This window comes from Coregonus lavaretus, assembly GCF_964263955.1.
Source record: "Coregonus lavaretus genome assembly, contig: HAP1_SCAFFOLD_1109, whole genome shotgun sequence".
Lineage (NCBI taxonomy): Eukaryota > Metazoa > Chordata > Actinopteri > Salmoniformes > Salmonidae > Coregonus > Coregonus lavaretus.
The window spans coordinates 16,886-42,481 of NW_028159333.1; the positions used below are offsets into that span (position 1 = coordinate 16,886).

General features: G+C 44.0%; 1 protein-coding gene across 1 annotated transcript in view; it reads left to right on the forward strand.

The window, feature by feature from the left end:
• Positions 1 to 341: 341 nt before the first annotated feature.
• The window catches only part of LOC311123000 (uncharacterized protein), a gene marked incomplete at its 5' end in the record, with an annotated part of 138,871 nt that continues 113,616 nt past the window's right edge, over positions 342 to 25,596 (forward strand). The window contains 13 exons of the mRNA XM_084197298.1: positions 342 to 465; positions 3,022 to 3,303; positions 4,067 to 4,147; positions 8,231 to 8,305; positions 14,968 to 15,000; positions 19,123 to 19,158; positions 21,190 to 21,246; positions 22,520 to 22,546; positions 22,769 to 22,813; positions 23,112 to 23,150; positions 23,360 to 23,422; positions 24,547 to 24,591; positions 24,797 to 24,892. Coding sequence (XP_084053424.1) covers positions 342 to 465; positions 3,022 to 3,303; positions 4,067 to 4,147; positions 8,231 to 8,305; positions 14,968 to 15,000; positions 19,123 to 19,158; positions 21,190 to 21,246; positions 22,520 to 22,546; positions 22,769 to 22,813; positions 23,112 to 23,150; positions 23,360 to 23,422; positions 24,547 to 24,591; positions 24,797 to 24,892 — 1,003 coding nt within the window. The remainder of the gene's footprint in view (positions 466 to 3,021; positions 3,304 to 4,066; positions 4,148 to 8,230; positions 8,306 to 14,967; positions 15,001 to 19,122; positions 19,159 to 21,189; positions 21,247 to 22,519; positions 22,547 to 22,768; positions 22,814 to 23,111; positions 23,151 to 23,359; positions 23,423 to 24,546; positions 24,592 to 24,796; positions 24,893 to 25,596) is intronic.

Sequence of the window (25,596 nt, forward strand, 5' to 3'; positions counted from 1 at the left end):
CTACCTCTACCTCTACCTCTACCTCTACCTCTATCTCTACCTCTACGATAATAATTGTCAGGTTTTATTCTCTACCATTTCTGGATTATAACACTGGCCACACAGACACACACATTCTATATATCTACCCCTCTGTCTCTCAGTGTCTCAGCGCAAACATAGACACATTTGATGCATGTGTGTGTCTGCGTGTGTGTGTATGTACAGAATGTGTGTGTTGTGTGTGTGTCTATGAGTGTGCATGTCCGTGTGTATCCGTTTGTGTGAGTGTGTGTGTGTGTGTGTGTGTGTGTGTGTGTGTGTGTGTGTGTGTGTGTGTGTGTAACAGTCTGTTTTCTCAGTCAGGTGTTCCCCTACGGTCTTCCTGATGAGTTCACACTGGTCTTCACTCTTCTCCTCAAGAAGAAAACACTGAGAGACAACATCTCCCTCTTCCAGATCTCAGATGAACAGGGATACCCACAGGTATACGCTATTTTCATCTACCTCTCATCTCTCTCCACCTCTTTATCACTCTTATTCCTTATCATCTCTCTTCTGTCCTCTCCCCTCTCACTCCATCTCTCTCCATATCTCTCTCTCTCTCTCTCTCTCTCTCTCTCTCTCTCTCTCTCTCTCTCTCTCTCTCTCTCTCTCTCTCTCTCTCTTTCTATCTCTCTTTCTCTCTTCTGCTCTCTCCTCTATTCCTCCCTGTACACCCCATCTCTTTTCTGCTCCTTCTTTCATCTCTCCTCTCTCTCTCTTCCCCCCCCCATTCTCCTTCGTCATCTCTCCTCTCTCTCTCCCCCCCCCATCTCCTTCGTCATCTCTCCTCTCTCTCTCTCCCCCCCCCCCTCTCCTTCGTCATCTCCTCTCTCTCTCTTCCCCCCATCTCCTTCGTCATCTCTCCTCTCTCTCTCCCTCCCCCCCATCTCCTTCGTCATCTCTCCTCTCTCTCTCTTCCCCCCCCCCATCTCCTTCGTCATCTCTCCTCTCTCTCTTCCCCCCCCCCCATCTCCTTCGTCATCTCTTCTCTCTCTCTCTCCCCCCCCCCATCTCCTTCGTCATCTCTCCTCTCTCTCTCTTCCCCCCCCCCCCATCTCCTTCGTCATCTCTCCTCTCTCTCTTTCCACACCCCCCATCTCCTGTCCTCAATCGCTCCCCTCTCTCTCTTTCCAACCCCTCCTATCTCCTGTCCCCCATCTCTCCCCTCTCTCCTCTCTCTCTTTCCACCCCCTCCTATCTCCTGTCCTCCATCTCTCCCGTCTCTCTCTTTCCACCCCTCCCATCTCCTGTACTCCATCTCTCCACTTTCTCTCTTTCCACCCCCTCCTATCTCCTGTCCTCCATCTCTCCCCTCTCTATCTTTCCACCCCCTCCTATCTCCTGTCCTCCATCTCTCCCCTCTCTCTCTCTTTCCACCCCCTCCTATCTCTTGTCCCCAATCTCTCCTCCTCTCTCTTTCCACCCATTCCTATCTCCTGTACTCCATCTCTCCCCTCTCTCTCTTTCCACCCCCTCCTATCTCCTGTCCTCCATCTCTCCCCTCTCTCTCTTTCCACCCCCTCTTATCTCCTGGCCTCCATCTCTCCACTCTATCCTCCCTTTGTCTTCTCCTCTCTCTGTTTCTGTTGTTCTCTCATTATTATTATTATTGTCATTATCATTCATGTTACTTCTATGATGAAGAGAGTCTCTCACTTCTATAATCAGTCTGAAAAACCACACATTGAAATGCTATTCAGCATGTATAGGATGAATTGAGGGCAAACCAACTCATTATAAATTATTGTTTGTGTGTTTTCATGTCTTTGTCCATGTCTTTGCTAACTTTGCAGTGTGTTTTATGTAGCCCACTTTGAGAACCAAAGCAGATAGGACTGTACTGAACTTGTGTCTGTAGCTCTTTCACATAGCGGGTTACTGCTTGGGAATGGATAGGCATATTCAATTAAACAATGGCTTCAGCAATACCTACAATATTCCTTCAGATCTGTAGACACTATAGTGGTAGGAACGAGGGAAGAGGTGAGAGGTGATGTTGGGTCAGATCTGAAGACACTATATTGGTAAGAACGAGGGAAGAGGAGAGTTGTTGGGTCAGATCTGGAGACACTGTAGTGGTAGGGACGAGGTAAGAGGTGAGAGGTGTTGTTGGGTTAGATCTGGAGACACTATAGTGGTAGGAATGAGGGAAGAGTTGAGAGGTGTTGTTAGTTCAGATCTGTAGACACTATAGTGGTAGGAATGAGGGAAGAGGTGAGAGGTGATGTTGGGTCAGATCTGAAGACACTATATTGGTAAGAACGAGGGAAGAGGAGAGTTGTTGGGTCAGATCTGGAGACACTGTAGTGGTAGGGACGAGGTAAGAGGTGAGAGGTGTTGTTGGGTCAGATCTGGAGACACTATAGTGGTAGGAATGAGGGAAGAGTTGAGAGGTGTTGTTAGTTCAGATCTGTAGACACTATAGTGGTAGGAACGAGGGAAGAGGTGAGAGGTGATGTTGGGTCAGATCTGAAGACACTATATTGGTAAGAACGAGGGAAGAGGAGAGTTGTTGGGTCAGATCTGGAGACACTGTAGTGGTAGGGACGAGGTAAGAGGTGAGAGGTGTTGTTGGGTCAGATCTGGAGACACTATAGTGGTAGGAATGAGGGAAGAGTTGAGAGGTGTTGTTAGTTCAGATCTGGAGACACTATAGTGGTAGGGACGAGGGAAGAGGTGAGAGGTGTTGTTGGGTCAGATCTGTATACACTATAGTGGTAGGAACGAGGGAAGAGGAACGAGGGAAGATGAACGAGAGAAGAGGTGAGAGGTGTTGTTGGGTCAGATCTGTAGACACTATAGTGGTAAGAACAAGGGAAGAGGAACGAGGGAAGAGGAACGAGGGAAGAGGTGAGAGGTGTTGTTTCCCAATCAGATTTGATAATGACCCAACTGTTTTTTCCTGTCTCACTTCTTCACCCCTCTCCTGACTCCTCTCCCCCACTCTCCCTCTCTCTCCTCCTTACTTCTCCCAACCATCCTCCCCCACTCCCCCAGTTCTCCCTTGACCTGAATGGCCCTGATGCCACCCTGTCCCTGCGTGCACGGGGGGCCGATCCCCTGGGTGAGCCGGTTGGGTGTGTGTTCAGGGGGGAGGGCGTGGAGTCTATCCTGGATAGTGGCTGGCACAAACTGGCCCTCAGCGTCCAGCAGAGGGCAGCCTCTCTACATGTAGACTGTAGCTCCATCCAGACCAAGCCCCTGGAGCCCCGTGGCAAACTATCGACCGAGGGACACACCCTACTGGGCATCAGGGCCACAGATGCTGCCCCTGTGGAGGTATGGAGGTGGAGGACCAGAAAAGGAGGGGATTATTGTGGTGGGAAGTTGGGAGATTGGGTTGGGTCATCCTGTATGTGGGGAGTAGAGAGATGGAGGGAGAGGTGGAGAGGGTGGGAGGAGGGGAGAGGTGGAGGGAGAGGTGGAGCGGGTGGGAGGAGGGGAGATATGGAGGGAGAGGTGGAGAGGGTGGGTGGAGGGAAGAGATTGAAGGAATGATGGAGAGGGTGGGAGGAGGGGAGAGATGGAGTGAGAGGTGGAGAGGGTGGGAGGACGGGAGAGATGGAGAGAGAGGTGGAGAGGGTGGGAGGAGGGGAGAGATGGAGAGATATGGAGGGAGAGGTGGAGAGGGTGGGAGGAGGGGCGATATGGAGGGAGAGGTGGAGAGGGTGGGAGGAGGGGAGAGATGGCGAGAGAGGTGGAGAGGGTTGGAGGAGGGTAGAGATGGAGGGAGAGGTGGAGAGGGTGGGAGGAGGGGAGAGAAGGAGGGAGAGGTGGAGAGGGTGGGAGGAGGGGAGAGATGTGGAGAGGGTGGGAGGAGGGGAGGAGGGTAGAGATGGAGGGAGAGGTGGAGAGGGTGGGAGGAGGGGAGAGATGTGGAGAGGGTGGGAGGAGGGGAGAGGGATATTTGAGGGTGATGGTCAGGGCTGTAGTAGGGGAGTTCTAGTGGGCTATCTCTAACAATATTTATCTTCCCCTCTTTCTTTCTCTCTCTTGCTCTTTTCTCCCTGCCCCCTGTCCTCTGCGTCTCTCTGTCTCTCAGATGGACATTCAGCAGGTGATGGTGTATTGTGACTCCTCCCTGGCCATTCAAGAGTCCTGCTGTGAGATACCTGGTGCTAGGGTGAGAACACCAACCATTACATTTACATTTAAGTCATTTAGCAGACGCTCTTATCCAGAGTGACTTACAAATCGGTGCATTCAACTTAGGATAGCCAGTGGGACAACTACCCTTTTTTTTAAATGGGGGGTGGGTGGGGGAGGGGGGGTGTACACTCCCACAACCATCACACAACACTCCCACAACCATCACACAACACTCTCACAACCATCACACAACACTCCCACAACCATCACACAACACTCCCACAACCATCACACAACACTCTCACAACCATCACACAACACTCCCACAACCATCACACCAACCATCACACAACACTCCAACAACCATCACACAACACTCTCACAACCATAATACAACACTCACACAACCATCATACAACACTCGCACAACCATCACATAACACCTCCACAACCATCACACAACACTCCCACAACCATCACACCAACCATCACACAACACTCCCACAACCTTTCTAAACACCAACCATCACACATAGTCCCTGTGCCAAGATAACCTGTCTAAATGACTATCGCCCTGTAGCATTCACATCTATAGCCATCTACTGCTTTGAAAGGCTGTTCATGGCTCACATCAACACCATCATCCCAGACACCCTGGACCCACTCCAATTCACATATCGCCCCAACAGATCCACACATGACGCAATCTCTATTGCACTCCACACTTCCCTTTCCTACCTGGACAAAAGGAATCCCTATATAAAAATGCTGTTCATTGACTACAGCTCAGCATTCAGCACCATAGTCTCCTCCTAACTCGTCACTAACCTGGGGACCCTGGGACTGAACACCTCCCTCTGCAAATGGATCCTGGATTTCCTGACGGGCCGCCAGAGGTGGTGAGGGTAGGCAACAACACATCCGACACGCTGACTATCAACACGGGGGCCCCTCAGGTGTCCCCTCCTGTACTCCATGTTTACCCACGACTGCATGGCCGCGCACAACTCCAACACCATCATTAAGTTTGCTGACGACACCACAGTGGTAGGACTGATCATCGCGACGATGAAGCAGCTTATAGGGAGGAGGTCAGTAACCTGGCAGTGTGGTGCCAGGACAACAACCTCTCCCTCAACGTCAGCAAGACAAAGGAACTGATCGTGGACTAAGGGAAACGGAGGGGCGAGCACGCCCCCATCAACATTGATGGGGCATCACTAAGGAATTTACATGGTCCACAAACACCCACACATCTGTGGAGGGCACGACAGTGCCTCTTCCCCCTCAGGAGGCTGAAAATATTTGGCATGGGCCCTCAGATCCTCAAAAAGTTATACAGATGCATAATTGAGAGCATCTTGACTGGCTGTATTACCTCTTGGTCCGGCAACTGCAAGGCACCTGACGGCAAGGCACTACTGAGGGTGGTGAGTACAGCCCAGTACATCACTGGGGCCGAGCTCCCTGCCATCCAGGACCTCTATATCAGGCAGTGTCAGAGGAAGGACCAAAAATGTGTCAAAGACTCCAGCCACCCAAGCCATAGACTGTTCTCTCTGCTACTGGACGGCAAGTGGTATCAATGCACCGAGTCTGGAACCAACAGGACCCTGAACAGCTTCTACCCCCAGTCCATAAGACTGCTAAATAAGACTGTTAAATAGCTAAATCAAATGGCTACCCGCTACTGCTACTGTCTATTATCTATCCTGTTGCCTAGTCACTTTACCACTACCTACAGTATATGTACATACAGTTGAAGTCGGAAGTTTACATACACTTATGTTGGAGTCATTAAAACTCGTTTTTCAACCACTCCACAAATTTCTTGTTAACAAACTATAGTTTTGGCAAGCCAGTTAGGACATCTACTTTGTGCATGACACAATTAATTTTATTTCACTTATAATTCATGGTATCACAATTTCAGTAGGTCAGAAGTTTACATACACTAAGTTGACTGTGCCTTTAAACAGCTTGGAAAATTCCAGAAAATGATGTCATGGCTTTAGAAGCTTCTGATAGGCTAATTGACATCATTTGAGTCAATTGGAGGTGTACCTGTGGATGTATTTCAAGGCCTACCTTCAAACTCAGTGCCTCTTTGCTTGACATTATGGGAAAATCAAAATAATTCAGCCAAGACCTCAGAAAAAAAATTGTAGACCTCCACAAGTCTGGTTCATCCTTGGGAGCAATTTCCAAACGCCTGAAGATACCACGTTCATCTGTACAAACAATAGTACGCAAGTATAAACACCATGGGTCCACGCAGCCGTCATACTGCTAAGGAAGGAGACGTGTTCTATCTCCTAGAGATGAACGTACTTTGGTGCGAAAAGTGCAAATCAATCCCAGAACAACAGCAAAGGACCTTGTGAAGATGCTGGAGGAAACAGGTACAAAAGTATCTATATCCACAGTAAAACGAGTCCTATATCGACATAACCTGAAAGGCCGCTCAGCAAGGAAGAATCCACTGCTCCAAAACCGCCATAAAAAAGCCAGACTCTGGTCTGATGAAACAAAAATAGAACTGTTGGCCATAATGACCATCGTTATGTTTGGAGGAAAAAGGGGGCTGCTTGCAAGCCAAAGAACACCATCCCAACCGTGAAGCACGGGGTCGCAGCATCATGCTGTGGGGGTGCTTGGCTGCAGGAGGGACTGGTGCACTTCACAATATAGATGGCATCATGAGGAAGGAAAATTATGTGGATATATTGAAGCAACATCTCAAGACATCAGTCAGGAAGTTAAAGCTTGGTCGCTAATGGGTCTTCCAAATGGACAATGACCCCAAGCATACTTACAAAGTTGTGGCAAAATGGCTTAAGGACAACAAAGTCAAGGTATTGGAGTGGCCATCACAAAGCCCTGACCTCAATCCTATAGAAAATTTGTGGGCAGAACTGAAAAAATGTGTGCGAGTAAGGAGGCCTACAAACCTGACTCAGTTACACCAGCTCTGTCAGGAGGAATGGGCCAAAATTAACCCAACTTATTGTGGGAAGCTTGTGGAAGGCTACCCGAACGTTTGACCCAAGTTAAACAATTTAAAGGCAATGCTACCAAACACTAATTGAGTGTACATTTCTGACCCACTGGGAATGTGATGAAATAAATAAAAGCTGAAATAAATCATTCTCTCTACTATTATTCTGACATTTCACATTCTTAAAATAAAGTGGTGATCCTAACTGATCTAAGACAGGGACTTTTTACTAGGATTAAATGTTAGGAATTGTGAAAAACTGAGTTTAAATGTATTTGGCTAAGGTGTATGTAAACTTCCGACTTCAAATGTATGAAAGACCAGCAAACAGAGAGAGAAGTTCTTCAGAACACCTTCAGATGTCTAAAGAACAACTTCAGAATATCTTCAGAACATCTTCAGAACAACTTCAGAACACCTTCAGAACATCTTCAGAACATCTAAAGAACAACTTCATAACATCTTCAGAACACCTTCAGAACACCTTCAGAACATCTAAAGAACAACTTCATAACATCTTCAGAACACCTTCATAACACCTTCAGAACATCTTCAGAACACCTTCAGAACACCTTCAGAACTGTAGAACAGCCGAGTAGACTTCCAGAACCTTCTAGAATTAATGAAGTGATTTAAGAAGAAGAGGAAGAGACAGACCACCCTCCCTCTTCTCCTTCTCTCTGAGCTGCCTGCTACAGGGCTCTCCGCAAGCAGTGTTTACAACTTAAACAGGAGCTGCACACACACAGGGACACACACCACAGACACGCACGCATGCACGCACCCACATACACACGCATGCACACACACACATCCCACCTACAGAGTTCTGAGAAGAGACAGACCAGCTGTTTGATAAAGAGAGTGGTATGTTGTATGGCTAGACATGGAGTGTCAGAGAGGGCTAGAGTTCCTGTTGTTGATTTCATGTGTGTTACCATGGAAAACCCCTCAAAATATGAATATAGTGTTAGATTACTTTGTGTTCAGTTTAGCTTTTCAGTTCAGATGTTTCCAGGCAGTTCACGATACACATTCCCCAATTGATGTTTGCTACCTGTAGGCTAGCCTTTCACCTTTGACCCATGACCCCTCTCTCTCTCGCTCTCTTTTTCTCAGTGCCCCCCTGACGCCCCCAAGAGTCGCCGCGCTGCCGAGAATGACCTAGAGCAGCCGGTCCTTGCCTTTAACCGGGTAACACACACTCATTTACTCACTCAGACATATCAGCAGGCAGACCAACCACACTAAGTACTGACTGGTAGGGGAGCGCTTCTGCCAAAACATTTCATTGGTTCTGCTGTTATTCACTGGTCCTCCCCCGATAATCAGTGATCTAACCAATCGAGAGGTAGACAGAATCAACAGTAGCATGATGAATATCTGGCCTCCACCAACACTACTGAGAAATATGATTTATTTCTCAACACTTGCAACAGTGCTAGATTGCCAGATAGATACTTCTATTTCATTATGTTGTGAAGCCATATTCACCCTGTCTCATTTCATGATTTATATTAATGCCATCATTTTCCATTTATCCATTGATTAGGCCTGCTGCTTGTCTTTTGGAGAGCTGTTGTTTATGCTCTGGCAGACTACAGACAGGAGTAATCAATCCCGGAGAATACTGTTGCCTTGCCAGACACAATAACAGGAACAGAGCTGTGTGTGTGTGTGTGTGTGTGTGTGTGTGTGTGTGTGTGTGTGCGTGTGTGTGAGTGCGTGTGCGTATGCGTGTGTGCGTGTACGTGCGTACTTACGTGGTGAGTGTGTGAGCTCATAGTTGTTGTGGCACACTGACTCTTAAACTGCTGTCTGACTTTGTAATGAGATGCAGGTGTGTGTCTGGCAGTGATAGCACTAACCAATGAAATAACAGCTGATGATATATAATGGACAGTATAAGGAAGTCTCTCTCTCGCTCTCCCTCTTCCTCTGTCTCTGCCTCAGGGTTTATTAGTTCTCTATTTCTTCCTCCCTCTCTTTTCTCCTCCTTTCATTATTTTGCTTTTTAAAATGCACTCTGGATAAGAACATCTGGCCGTGTCCGTAAAATGTATATAGTATGTATAATCTGGAAGGAGAAGCCTGAGTGTTGTTGTCCATTAGTTTAGTCCAATTAGGGGAGGGGTGGTAGGGTTAGGGGAAAATAATACAGGAAAATATATTTAGAAAAATATACACTACCAGTCAAAAGTTTGGACACACATTTACATTTACATTTTAGTCATTTAGCAGACGCTCTTATCCAGAGCGACTTACAGTTAGTGAGTGCATACATTTTCATACACACCTACTCATTCAAGGGTTTTTCTTTATTTTTACTATTTTCTACATTGTAGAATAATAGTGAAGATATCGAAACTATGAAATAACACATATGGAATCATGTAGTAACCAAAAAAGTGTTAAACAAATCAAATAGCCACCCTTTGCCTTGATGACAGCTTTGCACACTCTTGGCATTCTCTCAACCAGCTTCATGAGGAAGTCAACTGGAATGCATTTCAATTAACAGGTGTGCCTTCTTAAAAGTTAATTTGTGGAATTTCTTTCCTTCTTAATACGTTTCAGCCAATCAGTTGTGTTGTGACAAGGTAGGGGGGGTATACAGAAGATAGCCCTATTTGGTAAAAGACCAGGTCCATATTATGGCAAGAACAGCTCAAATAAGCAAAGAAAAACAACAGTCCATCATTACTTTAAGACATGAAGGTGCAGTCGCAAAAACCATCAAGCACTATGATGAAACTGGCTCTCATGAGGACCACCACAGGAATGGAAGACCCAGAGTTACCTCTGCTGCAGAGGATAAGTTCATTAGAGTTACCAGCCTCAGAAATTGCAGCCCAAATAAATGCTTCACAGAGTTCAAGTCACAGACACATCTCAACATCAACTGTTCAGAGGGGACTGTGTGAATCAGGCCTTCATGGTCGAATTGCTGCAAAGAAACCACTACTAAAGGACACCAATAAGAAGAAGAGAACTGCTTGGGCCAAGAAACATGTGCAATGGACATTGGTGGATATGTGTCCTTTGGTCTGGAGTCCAAATTGGAGATTTTTGGTTCCGACCTCCGTGTCTTTGTGAGACACCAGTGTGGGTGAACGGATTATCTCTGCATGTGTAGTTCCCACCGTAAAGCATGGAGGAGGTGTTATGGTGTGGGGGTGCTGCTTTGCTGGTGACACTGTCTGTGGTTTATTTAGAATTCAAGTCACACTTAACCAGCATGGCTACCTCAGTATTCTGCAGCGATACGCCATCCCATCTGGTTTGGGCTTAGTGGTACTATCATTTGTTTTTCAACAGGACAATGACCCAACACACCTCCAGGCTGTGTAAGGACTATTTGACCAAGAAGGAGAGTGATGGAGTGCTGCATCAGATGACCTGGCCTCCACAATCCCCCGACCTCAACCAAATTGAAATAGTTTGGGATGTGTTGGATGGCAGGGTGAAGGAAAAGCAGACCACAAGTGCTAAGCATATGTGGAAACTCCTTCAAGACTGTTGGAAAAGCATTCCAGGTGAAGCTGGCTGAGAGAATGCCAAGAGTGTGCAAAGCTGTCATCAAGGCAAAGGGTGGCTATTCGAAGAATCTCAAATATAAAATATATTTTAAAATGTTTAACACTTTTTCGGCTACTACATGATTCCATACGTGTTATATAATAGTTTTGATGTTTTCATATTATTCTACAATGTAGAAAATAGTAAAAATAAAGAAAAACCCTTGAATGAGTGAGTGTGTCCAAACCTTTGACTGGTAGTGTATATATTTACCCAAAAAATATATGGGGGATTGGAAATGACACAAACAATTACCCTGATGAAAGCCACAATCTACAGTGAGGGAAAAAAGTATTTGATCCCCTGCTTATTTTGTACGTTTGCCCACTGACAAAGACATGATCAGTCTATAATTTTAATGGTAGGTTTATTTGAACAGTGAGAGACAGAATAACAACAACAAATAATCCAGAAAAACCCATGTCAAAAATGTTATAAATTGATTTGCATTTTAATGAGGGAAATAAGTATTTGACCCCCTCTCAATCAGAAAGATTTCTGGCTCCCAGGTGTCTTTTATGCAGGTAACGAGCTGAGATTAGGAGCACACTCTTAAAGGGAGTGCTCCTAATCTCAGTTTGTTACCTGTATAAAAGACACCTGTCCACAGAAGCAATCAATCAATCAGATTCCAAACTCTCCACCATGGTCAAGACCAAAGAGCTCTCCAAGGATGTCAGGGACAAGATTGTAGACCTACACAAGGCTGGAATGGGCTACAAGACCATCGCCAAGCAGCTTGGTGAGAAGGTGACAACAGTTGGTGCGATTATTCGCAAATGGAAGAAACACAAAATAACTGTCAATCTCCCTCGGCCTGGGGCTCCATGCAAGATCTCACCTCGTGGAGTTGCAATGATCATGAGAACGGTGAGGAATCAGCCCAGAACTACACGGGAGGATCTTGTCAATGATCTCAAGGCAGCTGGGACCATAGTCACCAAGAAAACAATTGGTAACACACTACGCCGTGAAGGACTGAAATCCTGCAGCGCCCGCAAGGCCCCCCTGCTCAAGAAACACATATACAGGGCCGTCTGAAGTTTGCCAATGAACATCTGAATGATTCAGAGGAGAATAATAATAATAATAATATGCCATTTAGCAGACGCTTTTATCCAAAGCGACTTACAGTCATGCGTGCATACATTTTTTTTTGTGTATGGGTGGTCCCGGGGATCGAACCCACTACCTTGGCGTTACAAGCGCCGTGCTCTACCAGCTGAGCTACAGAGGACCTGGGTGAAAGTGTTGTGGTCAGATGAGACCAAAATCGAGCTCTTTGGCATCAACTCAACTCGCCGTGTTTGGAGGAGGAGGAATGCTGCCTATGACCCCAAGAACACCATCCCCACCTTCAGACATGGAGGTGGAAACATTATGCTTTGGGGGTGTTTTTCTGCTAAGGGGACAGGACAACTTCACCGCATCAAAGGGACGATGGACGGCACCATGTACCGTCAAATCTTGGGTAGAACCTCCTTCCCTTAGCGGCCTAGCCAGTCTCCAGACCTTAATCCCATAGAGTGGCCTAGCCAGTCTCCAGACCTTAATCCCATAGAAAATCTGTGGAGGGAGCTGATGGTTTGAGTTGCCAAACGTCAGGCTCGAAACCTTAATGACTTGGAGAAGATCTGCAAAGAGGAGTGGGACAAAATCCCTCCTGAGATGTGTGCAAACCTGGTGGTCAACTACAAGAAACGTCTGACCTCTGTGATTGCCAACAAGGGTTTTGCCACCAAGTACTGAGTCATGTTTTGCAGAGGGGTCATTAAAATGCAAATCAATTTATAACATTTTTTACATGTGTTTTTCTGGATTGTTTTGTTGTTATTCTGTCTCTCACTGTTGAAATAAACCTACCATTAAATTTATAGACTGATCATGTCTTTGTCAGTGGGCAAACGTACAAAATCAGCAGGGGATCAAATACTTTTTTCCCTCACTGTATCTACAATATTAAAGCAGACCAGTATGTCAATTTAGATATCTTTCTTCATCCACTCTCTGTTTTGCTGCTGATGCAGTGATATGTAATGGTAGTGGCTAGCTTCAGTGGTGTGCATTGACATGCAAAATATGCCATTGAATTCTGTTTAGAGTCTGTTTAAATGTTGGCGTCTTAAGAGCATCACATCATTACCATTACATCTTCAAAAAGGTAGCTTTTTAAAAACCGAAGAAAAGAAAAGCTGTTAATTTTCACACTGGAAACAGGTTTATGGTTGGTCCAACAATGTTGTAACTGTCTTCTAATGGTTCGATGTTGTAACTGTCTTCTAATTATTCAATGTTGTACCTGTCTTCTAATGGTTCAATGTTGTACCTTTCTTCTAATTATTCAATGTTGTACCTGTCTTCTTATGGTTCAATGTTGTACCTGTCTTCTAATGGTTCAATGTTGTACCTTTCTTCTAATGGTTCAATGTTGTACCTTTCTTCTAATGGTTCAATATTGTAACTGTCTTCTAATGGTTCAATGTTGTACTTGTCCTATAATGGTTCAATGTTGTACCTGTCTTCTAATGGTTCAATGTTGTACCTGTCTTCTAATGGTTCAATGTTGTACCTGTCTTCTAATGGTTCAATGTTGTAACTGTCTTCTAATGGTTCAATGTTGTAACTTTCTTCTAATGGTTCAATGTTGTAACTGTCTTCTAATGGTTCAATGTTGTACCTGTCTTCTAATGGTTCAATGTTGTACCTGTCTTCTAATGGTTCAATGTTGTAACTGACTTCTAATGGTTAAATGTTGTAACTGTCTTCTAATGGTTTAATGTTGTAACTGTCTTCTAATTATTCAATGTTGTACCTGTCTTCTAATGGTTCAATGTTGTACCTGTCTTCTAATGGTTCAATGTTGTAACTGCCTTCTAATTATTCAATGTTGTACCTGTCTTCTAATGGTTCAATGTTGTACCTGTCTTCTAATGGTTCAATGTTGTAACTGACTTCTAATGGTTCAATGTTGTACCTGTCTTCTAATGGTTCAATGTTATACCTGTCTTCTAATGGTTCAATGTTGTAACTGTCTTCTAATGGTTCAATGTTGTACCTTTCTTCTAATGGTTCAATGTTGTACCTGTCTGCTAATGGTTTAATGTTGTAACTGTCTTCTAATGGTTCAATGTTGTACCTGTCTTCTAATGGTTCAATGTTGTACCTTTCTTCTAATGGTTCAATATTGTACCTTTCTTCTAATAGTTCAATGTTGTAACTGTCTTCTAATGGTTCAATGTTGTACTTGTCCTATAAAGGTTCAATGTTGTACCTGTCTTCTAATGGTTCAATGTTGTACCTGTCTTCTAATGGTTCAATGTTGTACCTGTCTTCTAATGGTTCAATGTTGTACCTTTCTTCTAATGGTTCAATGTTGTAACTGTCTTCTAATGGTTCAATGTTGTACCTGTCTTCTAATGGTTCAATGTTGTACCTTTCTTCTAATGGTTCAATGTTGTAACTGTCTTCTAATGGTTAAATGTTGTAACTGTCTTCTAATGGTTCAATGTTGTAACTGTCTTCTAATTATTCAATGTTGTAACTGTCTTCTAATGGTTCAGTGTTGTACTTGTGCTATAATGGTTCAATGTTGTACCTGTCTTCTAATGGTTCAATGTTGTACCTGTCTTCTAATGGTTCAATGTTGTACCTGTCTTGTAATGGCTCAATGTTGTAACTGTCTTCTAATGGTTCAGTGTTGTACCTGTCTTCTAATGGTTCAGTGTTGTAACTGTCTTCTAATAGTTCAGTGTTGTACCTCTCTTCTAATGGTTCAGTGTTGTACCTGTCTTCTAATTGTTCAGTGTTGTACCTGTCTTCTAATGGTTCAGTGTTGTACCTGTCTTCTAATGGTTCAGTGTTGTACCTGTCTTCTAATGGTTCAGTGTTGTACCTGTCTTCTAATGGTTCAGTGTTGTACCTGCCTTCTAATGGTTCAGTGTTGTAACTGTCTTCTAATGGTTCAGTGTTGTAACTGTCTTCTAATTGCTTCAAGTCATGAAAGGTCCATAGCATTCTAAAGTTACAGAGTTCAAGTTTTTATGTTCCTCTCTCTCCCTCTCTCTCTCTATCCCTCTCTCTCTCTCTTCCCCTCTCTCTATATATCTCTCCAACTCTCTCTCTCTCTCTCTCTCTCTTTCTCTCTCTCTCTCTCTCTCTCTCTCTCTCTCTCTCTCTCTTTCTCTCTCTCTCTCTCTCTCTCTCTCTCTCTCTCTCTCTCTCTCTCTCTCTCTCTCTCTCTCTCTCTCTCTCTCTCTCTCTCTCTCTCTCTCTCTCAGGATATCCTTGGATCCCAGGGACTTTCAGAGAAAGTATGTTTCAAATTTTCCCTTTTGCACACAAAGGCACACATAAACAGACACACAGACACACATACACACACACACAACCACAACCTTGATCCTATATTAGTGAAGAAGCTGAGGAGAGACTTACGTGTGTCAGTGGGCGTCCAATCAGAAAGACCATATTAAGAAAGTATGGGCCAATCAGAGCAAGGTATTTGTTTATGCCAGGGGCTGGTGACCCAAATACCAGGCCAGTTACTGTACCAGTTACTGTACTCCAAGAAAGGGCAGAGAAGGAGTGTAACAGTGTGAGATGGTGTGACACAAACACACAGCTCTGCTACTGATAGTGGAGTGATTTACACATTATACACCTTGGCTCTATGGGGAGTTGCTCTACTGCTGCCTATTCATTTTGTCATTCTCCAACAGTAACAGAATTCTGTTCACATATGCAGTAGCATATAAAACTCCAGACAATTCATTACTGCATCCCTTAGTGTTCTTACTAATGTTTTACTAATTTCCCATGGCTCAGTGTAATGCAGGATATTACCTGTGTTGAAACACATCGCTAGTCACTGTAGAGGAACAACGACAACCACTGAATATAATGAGACAGAATGATCTCTCTCTATTGGAGGACGTTCACAGCTATGAACCAACGCAATTAGGATTGTGTGTGTGTGGGTCGGGGGGGTTGTGTGTGTGTGTGTGTGTGTGTGTGTGTGTGTGTGTGTGTGTGTGTGTGTGTGTGTGTGTGTGCGCAAGCCCAGCTCTGTGGAGTGTACGGCTTAAAGTGGTCCTATGGACAGATACTCCAATCTCCGCTGTGGAGCTTTGCAGCTCCTTCAGGGTTATCTTTGGTCTCTTTGTTGCCTCTCTGATTAATGCCAACCTTGCCAGGACCGTGAGTTTTGGTGGGCGGCTCTCTCTTGGCAGGTTTGTTGTGGTGCCATATTATTTCCATTTTTTAATAATGGATTTAATAGTGCCCCGTGGGATGTTCAACGTTTCTGATAGTTTTTTATAACCCAACCCTGATCTGTACTTTTCCACAACTTTGTCCCTGACCTGTTTGGAGAGTTCCTTGGTCTTCATGGTGCCGCTTGCTTAGTGGTGTTGCAGACTCTGGGGCCTTTCAGAACAGGTGTATATATACTGAGATCATGTGACAGATAAACTATTTTGTGTGTGTCCATTACATGAAATCCCAAAAAAAAAAAAAAAAATTACAGGTTGTAATGAATCAAAATAGGAAAAAGCCCCCCGTGTAGCTCAGTTGGTAGAGCATGGCGCTTGCAATGCCAGGGTTGTGGGTTCGATTCCCACGGGGGGCCAGTATGAAAATGTATGCACTCACTAACTGTAAGTCGCTCTGGATAAGAGTGTCTGCTAAATGACTAAAATGTAAATGATAAATGCCAAGGGGGATGAATACTTTTGCAAGGCACTGTATTTGTTCGAGCATGCCTGGGTGGTTGTGTGTTTGTGCATGTCATGTCATGTTAATATACTGAACAAAAATATAAACGCAACATGCGATGCGCCACTGCTGAATGAATATAGGGGAAACACTACATACCACACTTGATACATTGACTTGGGACTCCCAAAACATGAATGGGGAACAATCAAACTTATCCCAACAGATAGATGACTCTAGTGAGCAATACATCTCCATATAATAAAATAACTAGAGAGAGTAGGCTTTTCTAGTAGAACTAGAGAGAGAGAGAGAGAGAGAGAGAGAGAGAGAGAGAGAGAGAGAGAGAGAGAGAGAGAGAGAGGCAGAGGCCGATGGGTGTTAGGAAACAGTGACTAGGTAGCAGGCCATTGATGGAGTTGCAGTTGTTGACCCCAGGAAGAGTAGCTGCTGCTTTTGCAACAGCTAATGGGGATCCTGATAAAATACCAAACACACGGAACAAAAACCTTCTCTCTCCTCTTTTCTCCCTCCTTTCTTCTTTCCTTTAGCTTCCAGTCACACAACATCAATATATGTTAACTGCCTGGTGTGAGGAGAGCGGGCTGGGCTGACACACCGGGTGGTAGATGCTGTATTAATGACCATGCTTCCATTACAAATAACTTTGCTTCAGCAATTTTTAACACCAAACTGTAGTGTGTGTGTGTTCTCCTGTGAGGAGCTACAGCTGGCCTGCACTCTCCAGTGCCTTGGGGATTTTACTGTATCTATTGATCTCTGTCTCTCGAGAGGGACATGTGTGTGTGTGTGTGTGTGTGTGTGTGTGTGTGTGTGTGTGTGTGTGTGTGTGTGTGTGTGTGTGTGTGTGTGTGTATAGCCTATGTTAAATTTCTAACTGCATGCGAGCGATTGTATGAGAGTGTGTGTGAAATGTTGGAGACCCCCTCCACAAACCGATGTCTGCAGATTTTTTTTTGCTGATGTAACAGCACCTCTCTCTGGTCACTAGAGAAACTGCACCCTAATCATTGCACCGTAGGAATCATCAACTAGATTCAGCCTCAGGATGATTTTTTTTTTTTTTGTGGACGGTCAGGGGGCTGGTACATAATTACAAATCATTTTTAGACTGCAAACTGACAGCAAGAAGACCAAACAGATATAATATTTGACTAAAACATAAAAATGTCAAACCTTGCTTACATTTGTATACGATCACATATATCTCTCTATTATGCCAGTTGGGGAACCCTGTTATACTGTATGGGGAAGTGGTTGACCTGACCTGACCTGACTACCAGTCCTGCTTGTTGGGCCGCTGGTCCCAAACGGTACTCTGTGCACTGATGGGTTCAAACTGCCTATTGTCTTCCTGACAGGATTCCATCAGACCCACGGCATGTCTCTGCTCTCATAATCAACTCTACTCTATCCAATAGAGGATCCATATACTACACTGAATAAAAATAGAAACACAACATGTAAGGTGTTGGTTCCATGTTTTATGAGCTAAAATAAGGAGTATTTATGTCTGTAAAAAGCCTTTTTGCAGGGAAAAACTCATTCTGATTGGCTGGGCCTGGCTCCTCAGTGGGTGGGCCTGGCTGCCAGGTGGGTGGGCCTATGCAGGCCCAACCATGGCTGAACCCCTGCCCAGTCATGTGAAATCCATAGATTAATGCCTAATTTATTTATTTAAATTGACTGATTTCTTTATATGAACTGTAATTCAGTAAAATCTTTGAAATTGTTGCATGTTGCGTTTATATACTGAGTATGCAAAACATTAAGAACACCTGCTCTTTCCATGACATGGACTGAGCAGGTGAATCCAGGTGAAAGCTATGATCCCTTATTGATGTCACTTGTTAAATCCACTTTAATCAATGTAGATGAAGGGGAGGAGACAGGTTAAATATGGATTTTTGAGACATGGATTGTGTATGTGTCATTCAGATGGTGAATGGGCAAGACAAAATACTTTAAGTGCCAGGTGCACTGGTTTGTGTCAAGAACTGCAACGCTGCTTGATTTTTCACACTCAACAGTTTCCCGTGTGTATCAAGAATGGTCCACCACGTGTTTGATACTGTTTCATTTATTCAATTCCAGCCAATATAATGAGCCCATCCTCCTATAGCTCCTCCCACCAGCCTCTTCTGGGTGCAACTCAATATTAGGAAGGTGTTCCTAATGTTTGGTATACTCAGTGTATGTTTTGTGACTACCTGAGTTTGGGAGCTGGCTCTCCCTTTGACGTTTGACTTTTGCCTTGAATTTGGCCTCTGCTGCTTTTAGCCTATTCTTCCTCAGTGCTCATCACGGCATGCTATCAAAAGCAACTTCATCTAACGAGACACAACCTGACACAGACGTTTTTAAAGTCACTTGGCATTATCGACACAGTACCTTACAAAATCAATTTGGACTCTTTTAGTTCAGAAACTTTCCTTATCTATATTAAGGCCTTGATCTGCTGCATTACAGGGTATCTCACCATGAACTAATGTGACGTTAACATCTCTCTCTCTATCTCTGTGTCTCTCTCTGTCTTTCTCTCCCTTCCTCTCTCTGTCTCTCTTTTACTCCCTCTCTCTCTCTCTCTCTCTCTCTCTCTCTCTCTCCCCTCTCTCTCTCTCTCTCTCTCTCTCTCTCTCTCTCTCTCTCTCTCTCTCTCTCTCTCTGTCTCTCTCTGTCCATTCCCCCTCTCTCTTTAGTGTGCTGGTTGTGTTCTTCTCAACGATGACCTAAATGTAAGTTCTGGTTGGATGAAAGCTCTCATGTTGCACGGATATTCACATGAAACAAAGGCCGAACAGATGAGACATATCCCCATCCCACTCCCTTCCAAAAGTGCAATAAACTGTCATTCACATGGAAAATAATACTGCAACAATAGAATGTCCTCAAACAACCCAAAAAGTAAATTAAAATAAGAAAAAAATACCTGTGGAATGAATTTCTATCAAAAACAATAAAACAATGAAATCCGTTTTATTGAATAAATATGTAGGCAATGATGTTCAGGTATAAAGAAGCAAAAATACCTTGTAGTTTCCTTCTGGCTAAGTCTGAGACACTGGGAAGTGGAGTAATACCCAGGTGAATGACTACTCCTCTAGTTACAGTGGCTTGCCAAAGTATTCACCCCCCTTGGCATTTTTCCTATTCTGTTACCTTACAACCTGGAATTAAAATGGATTTTTGGGGGGGTTTGTATCATTTGATTTACACAGTATGCCTACCACTTTGAAGATGCAAAATATTTTTTTGTGAAACAAACAAGAAATAAGACAAAAAAACGGAAAACTTGAGCGTACATAACTATTCACCCCCCCCCAAAGTCAATACTTTGTAGAGTCACCTTTTGCAGCAATTACAGCTGCAAGTCTCTTGGGGTATGTCTCTATAAGCTTGGCACATCTAGCCACTGAGATTTTTGCCCATTCTTCATGGCAAAACTGCTCCAGCTCCTTCAAGTTGGACGGGTTCCTTTGGTGTACAGCAATCTTTAAGTCATACGACAGATTCTCAATTGTATTAAGGTCTGGGCTTTGACTAGGCCATTCCAAGACATTTAAATGTTTCCCCTTAAACCACTCAAGTGTTGCTTTAGCAGTATGCTTAGGGTCATTGTCCTGCTGGAAGGTGAACCTCTGTCCCACTCTCAAATCTCTGGTAGACTGAAACAGGTTTCCCTTAAGAATTTCCCTGTATTTACCATCCATCATTCCTTCAATTCTGACCAGTTTCCCAGTCCCTGCTGATGAAAAACATCCCCTCAATTTTAGTCTCATCTGACCAAAGTACCTTCTTCCATATGTTTAGGGAGTCTCCCACATGCCTTTTGGCGAACACCAAACATGTTTGCTTATTTTTTGCTTTAAGCAATGGCTTTTTTCTGGCCTCTCTTCCATAAAGCCCAGCTCTGTGGAGGATACGGCTTAAAGTGGTCCTATGGACAGATACTCCAATCTCCGCTGTGGAGCTTTTCAGCTCCTTCGGGGTTATCTTTGGTCTCTTTTTTGCCTCTCTGATTAATGCCGTCCTTGCCTGGTCCATGAGTTTTGGTTGGCGGCCCTCTCTTGGCAGGTTTGTTGTGGTGCCATATTCTTTCCATTTTTTAATAATGGATTTAATGGTGCTCCGTGGGATGTTCAAAGTTTCGGATATTTTTTTATAACCCAACCCTGAACTGTACTTCTCCACAACTTTGTCCCTGACCTGTTTGGAGAGCTTCTTGGTCTTCATGGTGCTGCTTGCTTGGTGGTGCCCCTTGCTTAGTGGTGTTGCATACTCTGGGGCCTTTCAGAACAGGTGTATATATACTGAGATCATGTGACACTTAGATTGCACACAGGTGGACTTTATTTAACTAATTTTATGACTTCTGAAGGTAATTGGTTGCACCAGATCTGATTTAGGGGCTTCATAGCAAAGGGGGTGAATACATATTCACGCACCAATTTTCCGTTAAGTTATTTTTATCATTTCACTTTATCAATCTTGACTATTTTGTGTATGTCCATTTCATGAAATCCAAATAAAAATTCATTTAAATTACAGGTTATAATGTAACAAAACAGGAAAAATGCCATGGGGGATGAATACTTTTGCAAGGCACTGTACATATCCTCTTCAGCCATATCTGTATGCTTTAGCTAATTCCTCTAATGTCTGTTGTCATGGTATCCTATTCTGTCTCAGATGATGCAGTAATACAGACATAGACTTCAAGTGTGATAGATGTGTTCATGTTTGGTTTGTTTGTTTGTTTGTTTCAGCTGGCCTCAGTTGGACAAACTGGACAGCACGGAATGAAGGGAGAGAAGGGAGATCGGGTGAGAAAAGAACATACACACGTACTGCAAATACACACACAAACATGTACACACATACATATGAAAATATACTGAATGCGCACACACACACACACACACACCTACGAGCTCCCACAGTCTCACGTTCATCCATGTTTCTCAAACGTCAAATTTTGAAGTTGTTCCAAACGTCAAATGTTGAAGTGTTTAAGGTTAAGTTTGGGCAGAATTTGTAAGGTTAGGGTTAAGTTCAGGCATTAACTCCAAATTCTTAAGGTTAGGAATTAACTCAGAATGGTTAAGGTAAGGGTTAATGTTTGGGATAGGATTAAAATAAACATCTCAAAAACAACTTTCTATCGCTGGATTTGAACTTGCAACCTTTGGAATCAGATGCTTACGCCCATCCACCATCCCCCGTCCACAATGCAAAACCGAAACCCACTTGAAGGTAACAGCGCTCACTGTTGCCACTAGTGACCGGTTTCCAAGTCATCTCCCGATGCCCTCAGACATAGATGGACGTCTAATACTGACTATCATGGTTGACCTGGTTACACACACACACACACACACACACACACACACAGACACGCACACACACACACACACACGTGGAGCAGCAGTGAGGATGTGGCCGTAGGGGTGTGTGTACCCAAACTAATCCTGGTGCACAAACGTACATCTACACACATACACACAAACATGCTCACTGATCAGCCACCCCCCAAATACACACACATACATACACTGAATCATATCAGCATCATCATCACACACCGAGAGTTTCATCAATATTTACGTCACTGTCAAGTCTCAATAGTATAATTATTTTTATTTTAGCATCACTTTCCAAATATTTATTTTATCTGCATTGATTTAGTGCCATACATACTGAGTTCAGCAAACTTTGTTTATCTGTCTCACTCTCTCTCTCCCTCCCTCCCTCCCTCTCTCTCTCTCTCTCTCTCTCTCTCTCTCTCTCTCGCTCTCTCTCACACTCTCTCTTTCTTTCTCTCACACACTCTCTCTCTCTTTCTTTCTACCCTCTCTCTCTCTCTCTCTCTATATACCCCCCTCCTTTCTCTCTCTCTCTCCCCCCTCTCTCTCCAACTCTCACTCAATCTCTCCTCCCTCTTTCTCTCCCTCACTCTCTCTCTCCTCCCTCTCTTTCTCTCTCTCTCTCTCTCTCTCTCTCTCTCTCTCTCTCTCTCTCTCTCTCTCTCTCTCTCTCTCTCTCTCTCTCTCTCTCTCTCTCTCTCTCTCTCTCTCTATCTATCTCTATCTCACCTAGGGTTCAGACTGCAGTGGATCTGGTACAGTAAGTGTCTTGTCCAAGTGTTAGTCTGTATTAGCCCTCTGAACTAAAGCTAAAGCTCAGGGAGCTAACACAGCTCTGCAGGTCTTAGGCCAAGTTACTCATCACACAAGAAAATAGGTGGATAAGTAGCTCTCCATAGAACTGCATTTACAAAGATAGATACTCGCAGGGTAAACATTGTGTGTGGGTGTGTCTGTGTCCTGACATCTCTCTGTTTCTCAGTGCAAAGATGGACGCATGGGACAGAAGGGGGAGAAAGGCGAGTCGGTGAGTATTTCCCTAAATCCTGAGTGACTTTTATATTGGGGTACAATGGGCACAGAGTATTCATTCGCAGCATTAGCTCAACTATTCAGAATGATGTGTGGGTGGACGAGAGGAAATGTGTGTGTGTGTGTGTGTGTGTGTGTGTGTGTGTGTGTGTGTGTGTGTGTGTGTGTGTGTGGTCAATGTGTTATTTAGTATGCTCCATTACGTCAGCAGACTACAAGTGAGGTCTCAACATTACCGCTGCTCATCAATCTGCCTGGTCTCATGATGGTTCTCATTCTCTCTCTCTCTGCAGATGATGCCCGCTAACTGGGGAGAAGCTGTTGGACACAAGGTATGTTTAGTAAACAACTGGCTGTCCTGTCTGTCCTGTCTGTCCTGGCTGTCCAGTCTGTCTGTCTGAAATTCTATATGTGTATCTGGCTGTTTATTTTGCTGTCTGTCACTTTGATAGAAGTTGGTATTAACTTCTGTCTGATGATGATTATTTGTTATTTCTTTCTTTCTTTCTCCCCCGACCCCCCTTCTCTCTCTTTATCTCAGGGAGACAAAGGACAGAAGGGCGAGGTTGGTCTCCAGGGACTATCTGGCACCCCAGGAAAGGATGTGAGTGGCAGCTTATCTCTGTGACAACATCACCATCATCAGCATCTCCTTCATTGCTTAGAGAATGGCAGCAAATACACATTCTCTGAGAAAATGGCAGTATATACACATTCTCTGAGAAAATGCCAGTATATACACATTCTCTGAGAAAATGGCAGTATATACACATTCTCTGAGAAAATGGCAGTATATACACATTCTCTGAGAAAATGGTAGCAAATACACATTCTCTGAGAAAATGGCAGTATATACACATTCCCTGAGAAAATGGCCTGACTGTTTTCTGCATTCTATAATGGGGTTCCTATTATGCTGATATGCCAGGTAGTTAGCAAACCGTAAACATCACTTCCTATTTTACAAGAATAAACAGCATGTGTCTGTCTCATAGCACGATCAGACATACACTCACTCACGCTTGAACACGCACAGACACACACAAACACAACTAATATCTCTCACACACAGACACAGACACACACTCCCACTCCCACATATTCCCTATCAGGCTAAGAGAGGGAGTTTAGTAGAATTATATTGAATTACTCTTCAAAGCCTAGTCCTTTACTGATATCTATTCTGCTGTGTCTGGCATCTCTCTGGGTGTTAAGTCTGCCTAATGCCTGCTAGCTTAGACTGGAGCAACAAAGGCAGCATAATCAATGCTACCTCATTGACTGTGTTCCTCTCACACAACCTGGCTGATTCAGGCTGACTTAAACCCTTTCATCTCACCCATTCAGCCTAGCGTGGTGTATACGCATGGAAAGTTTTATACTGTGGCAATAAAGAGGAATTTACAGAGTGTGTGTGTGTGTGTGTGTGTGTGTGTGTGTGTGTGTGTGTGTGTGTGTGTGTGTGTGTGTGTGTGTGTGTGTGTGTGTGTGTGTGTGTGTGTGTGTGTGTGTGTGTGTGTGTGTGTGTGTGTGTGTGTGTGTGTGTGTGTGTGTGTGTGTGTGTGTGTGCTGTATATAGGCCTATGTATGAAAGACCGGCAAACAGAGAGAGAAGTTCTTCAGAACACCTTCAGAACATCTAAAGAACAACTACAAAACAGGTTACCCAACCTTCTTATGGCCACGTCGCACACTGATGATGTCACTATGTTTTGTGTGTGTCTATAGGGTCGAACTGGATCCATCTGTGTGGTGGGACCCAAGGGACAGAAGGTGAGAGCTACTCTTTTCTAAATGTAGCACTATTTAAATACAGTATGTGTACTTCCATTGTATGTACACTGTACCTTCCTATCTACATGTACTGTTAACACATGGTTTTAGTGGCACTCGAAATCCAACTTCCATTTTCTGCTTCATGTCAATTTGAACTATTTGAACTATTTGAACTTTAACCTCTAGGAACTTGTTTTCCCAGGGTACCTCTGGAAAAGTGGGGCCCGAGGGACTAGCAGGAGAACCGGGAAACCCCGGTCTTCCAGGATTGCCAGGAATTGGAAAACCTGGCCTACCAGTGAGTAGTGTCTATCTGTGCCATCCTCTGGTCAGGAGACAGAGTGCTGTTTTAATAACTCTCCTGCCTCCCAGTTATCTGATGCTTTATGCACTGGGCGGGGTGGGGCTGGGTTTGGCAAGCGAAGGCAGGCTATATGGAAGTAGCTTTTGTGCCTAGAAGAATCTTAGAGCAGACACTGTGTGATAACTTTGACTAGAGGCTAAAAGCATCTGAAAGAATGGTGAGAACGACCATCGAAACTTCACTTCAAATTCTTGAATACCATGATGTACACACAGGGATTATAATGACAGAGTATTATAAAACCCTAGGTTTAGGAGGAGGTCCTAGAGAATTCCTCCTTTTATTGTCACACAAGACTGCTACTTGATTGGTTAATATAGAAGGCCGTATGCAAAATATAAATGACGTTTGTACATAGACAGGAGAAGATTTAGCATGTCTGGAAAATGTATCATAGAAACAAAGCAATCTTGCAGCTGTCTGTCCATAGGAAGGCTAAACCATGGGATTTGTCAAATAAGATGAAAATACGTTTGTAGCTGCTTGATAAGCCTGGTGGCGTCATCAGCCTGGTTATTAGTTGGTTGTCATAGGTCATAGGCATTAGTTACCCAATTAATATAGGTCACTGACAATTATGGTTCAGCTTAAGAGAGCCTGTTTTGTGTCTGTCTGCCCATTTGTCCTTGAATCTCTTG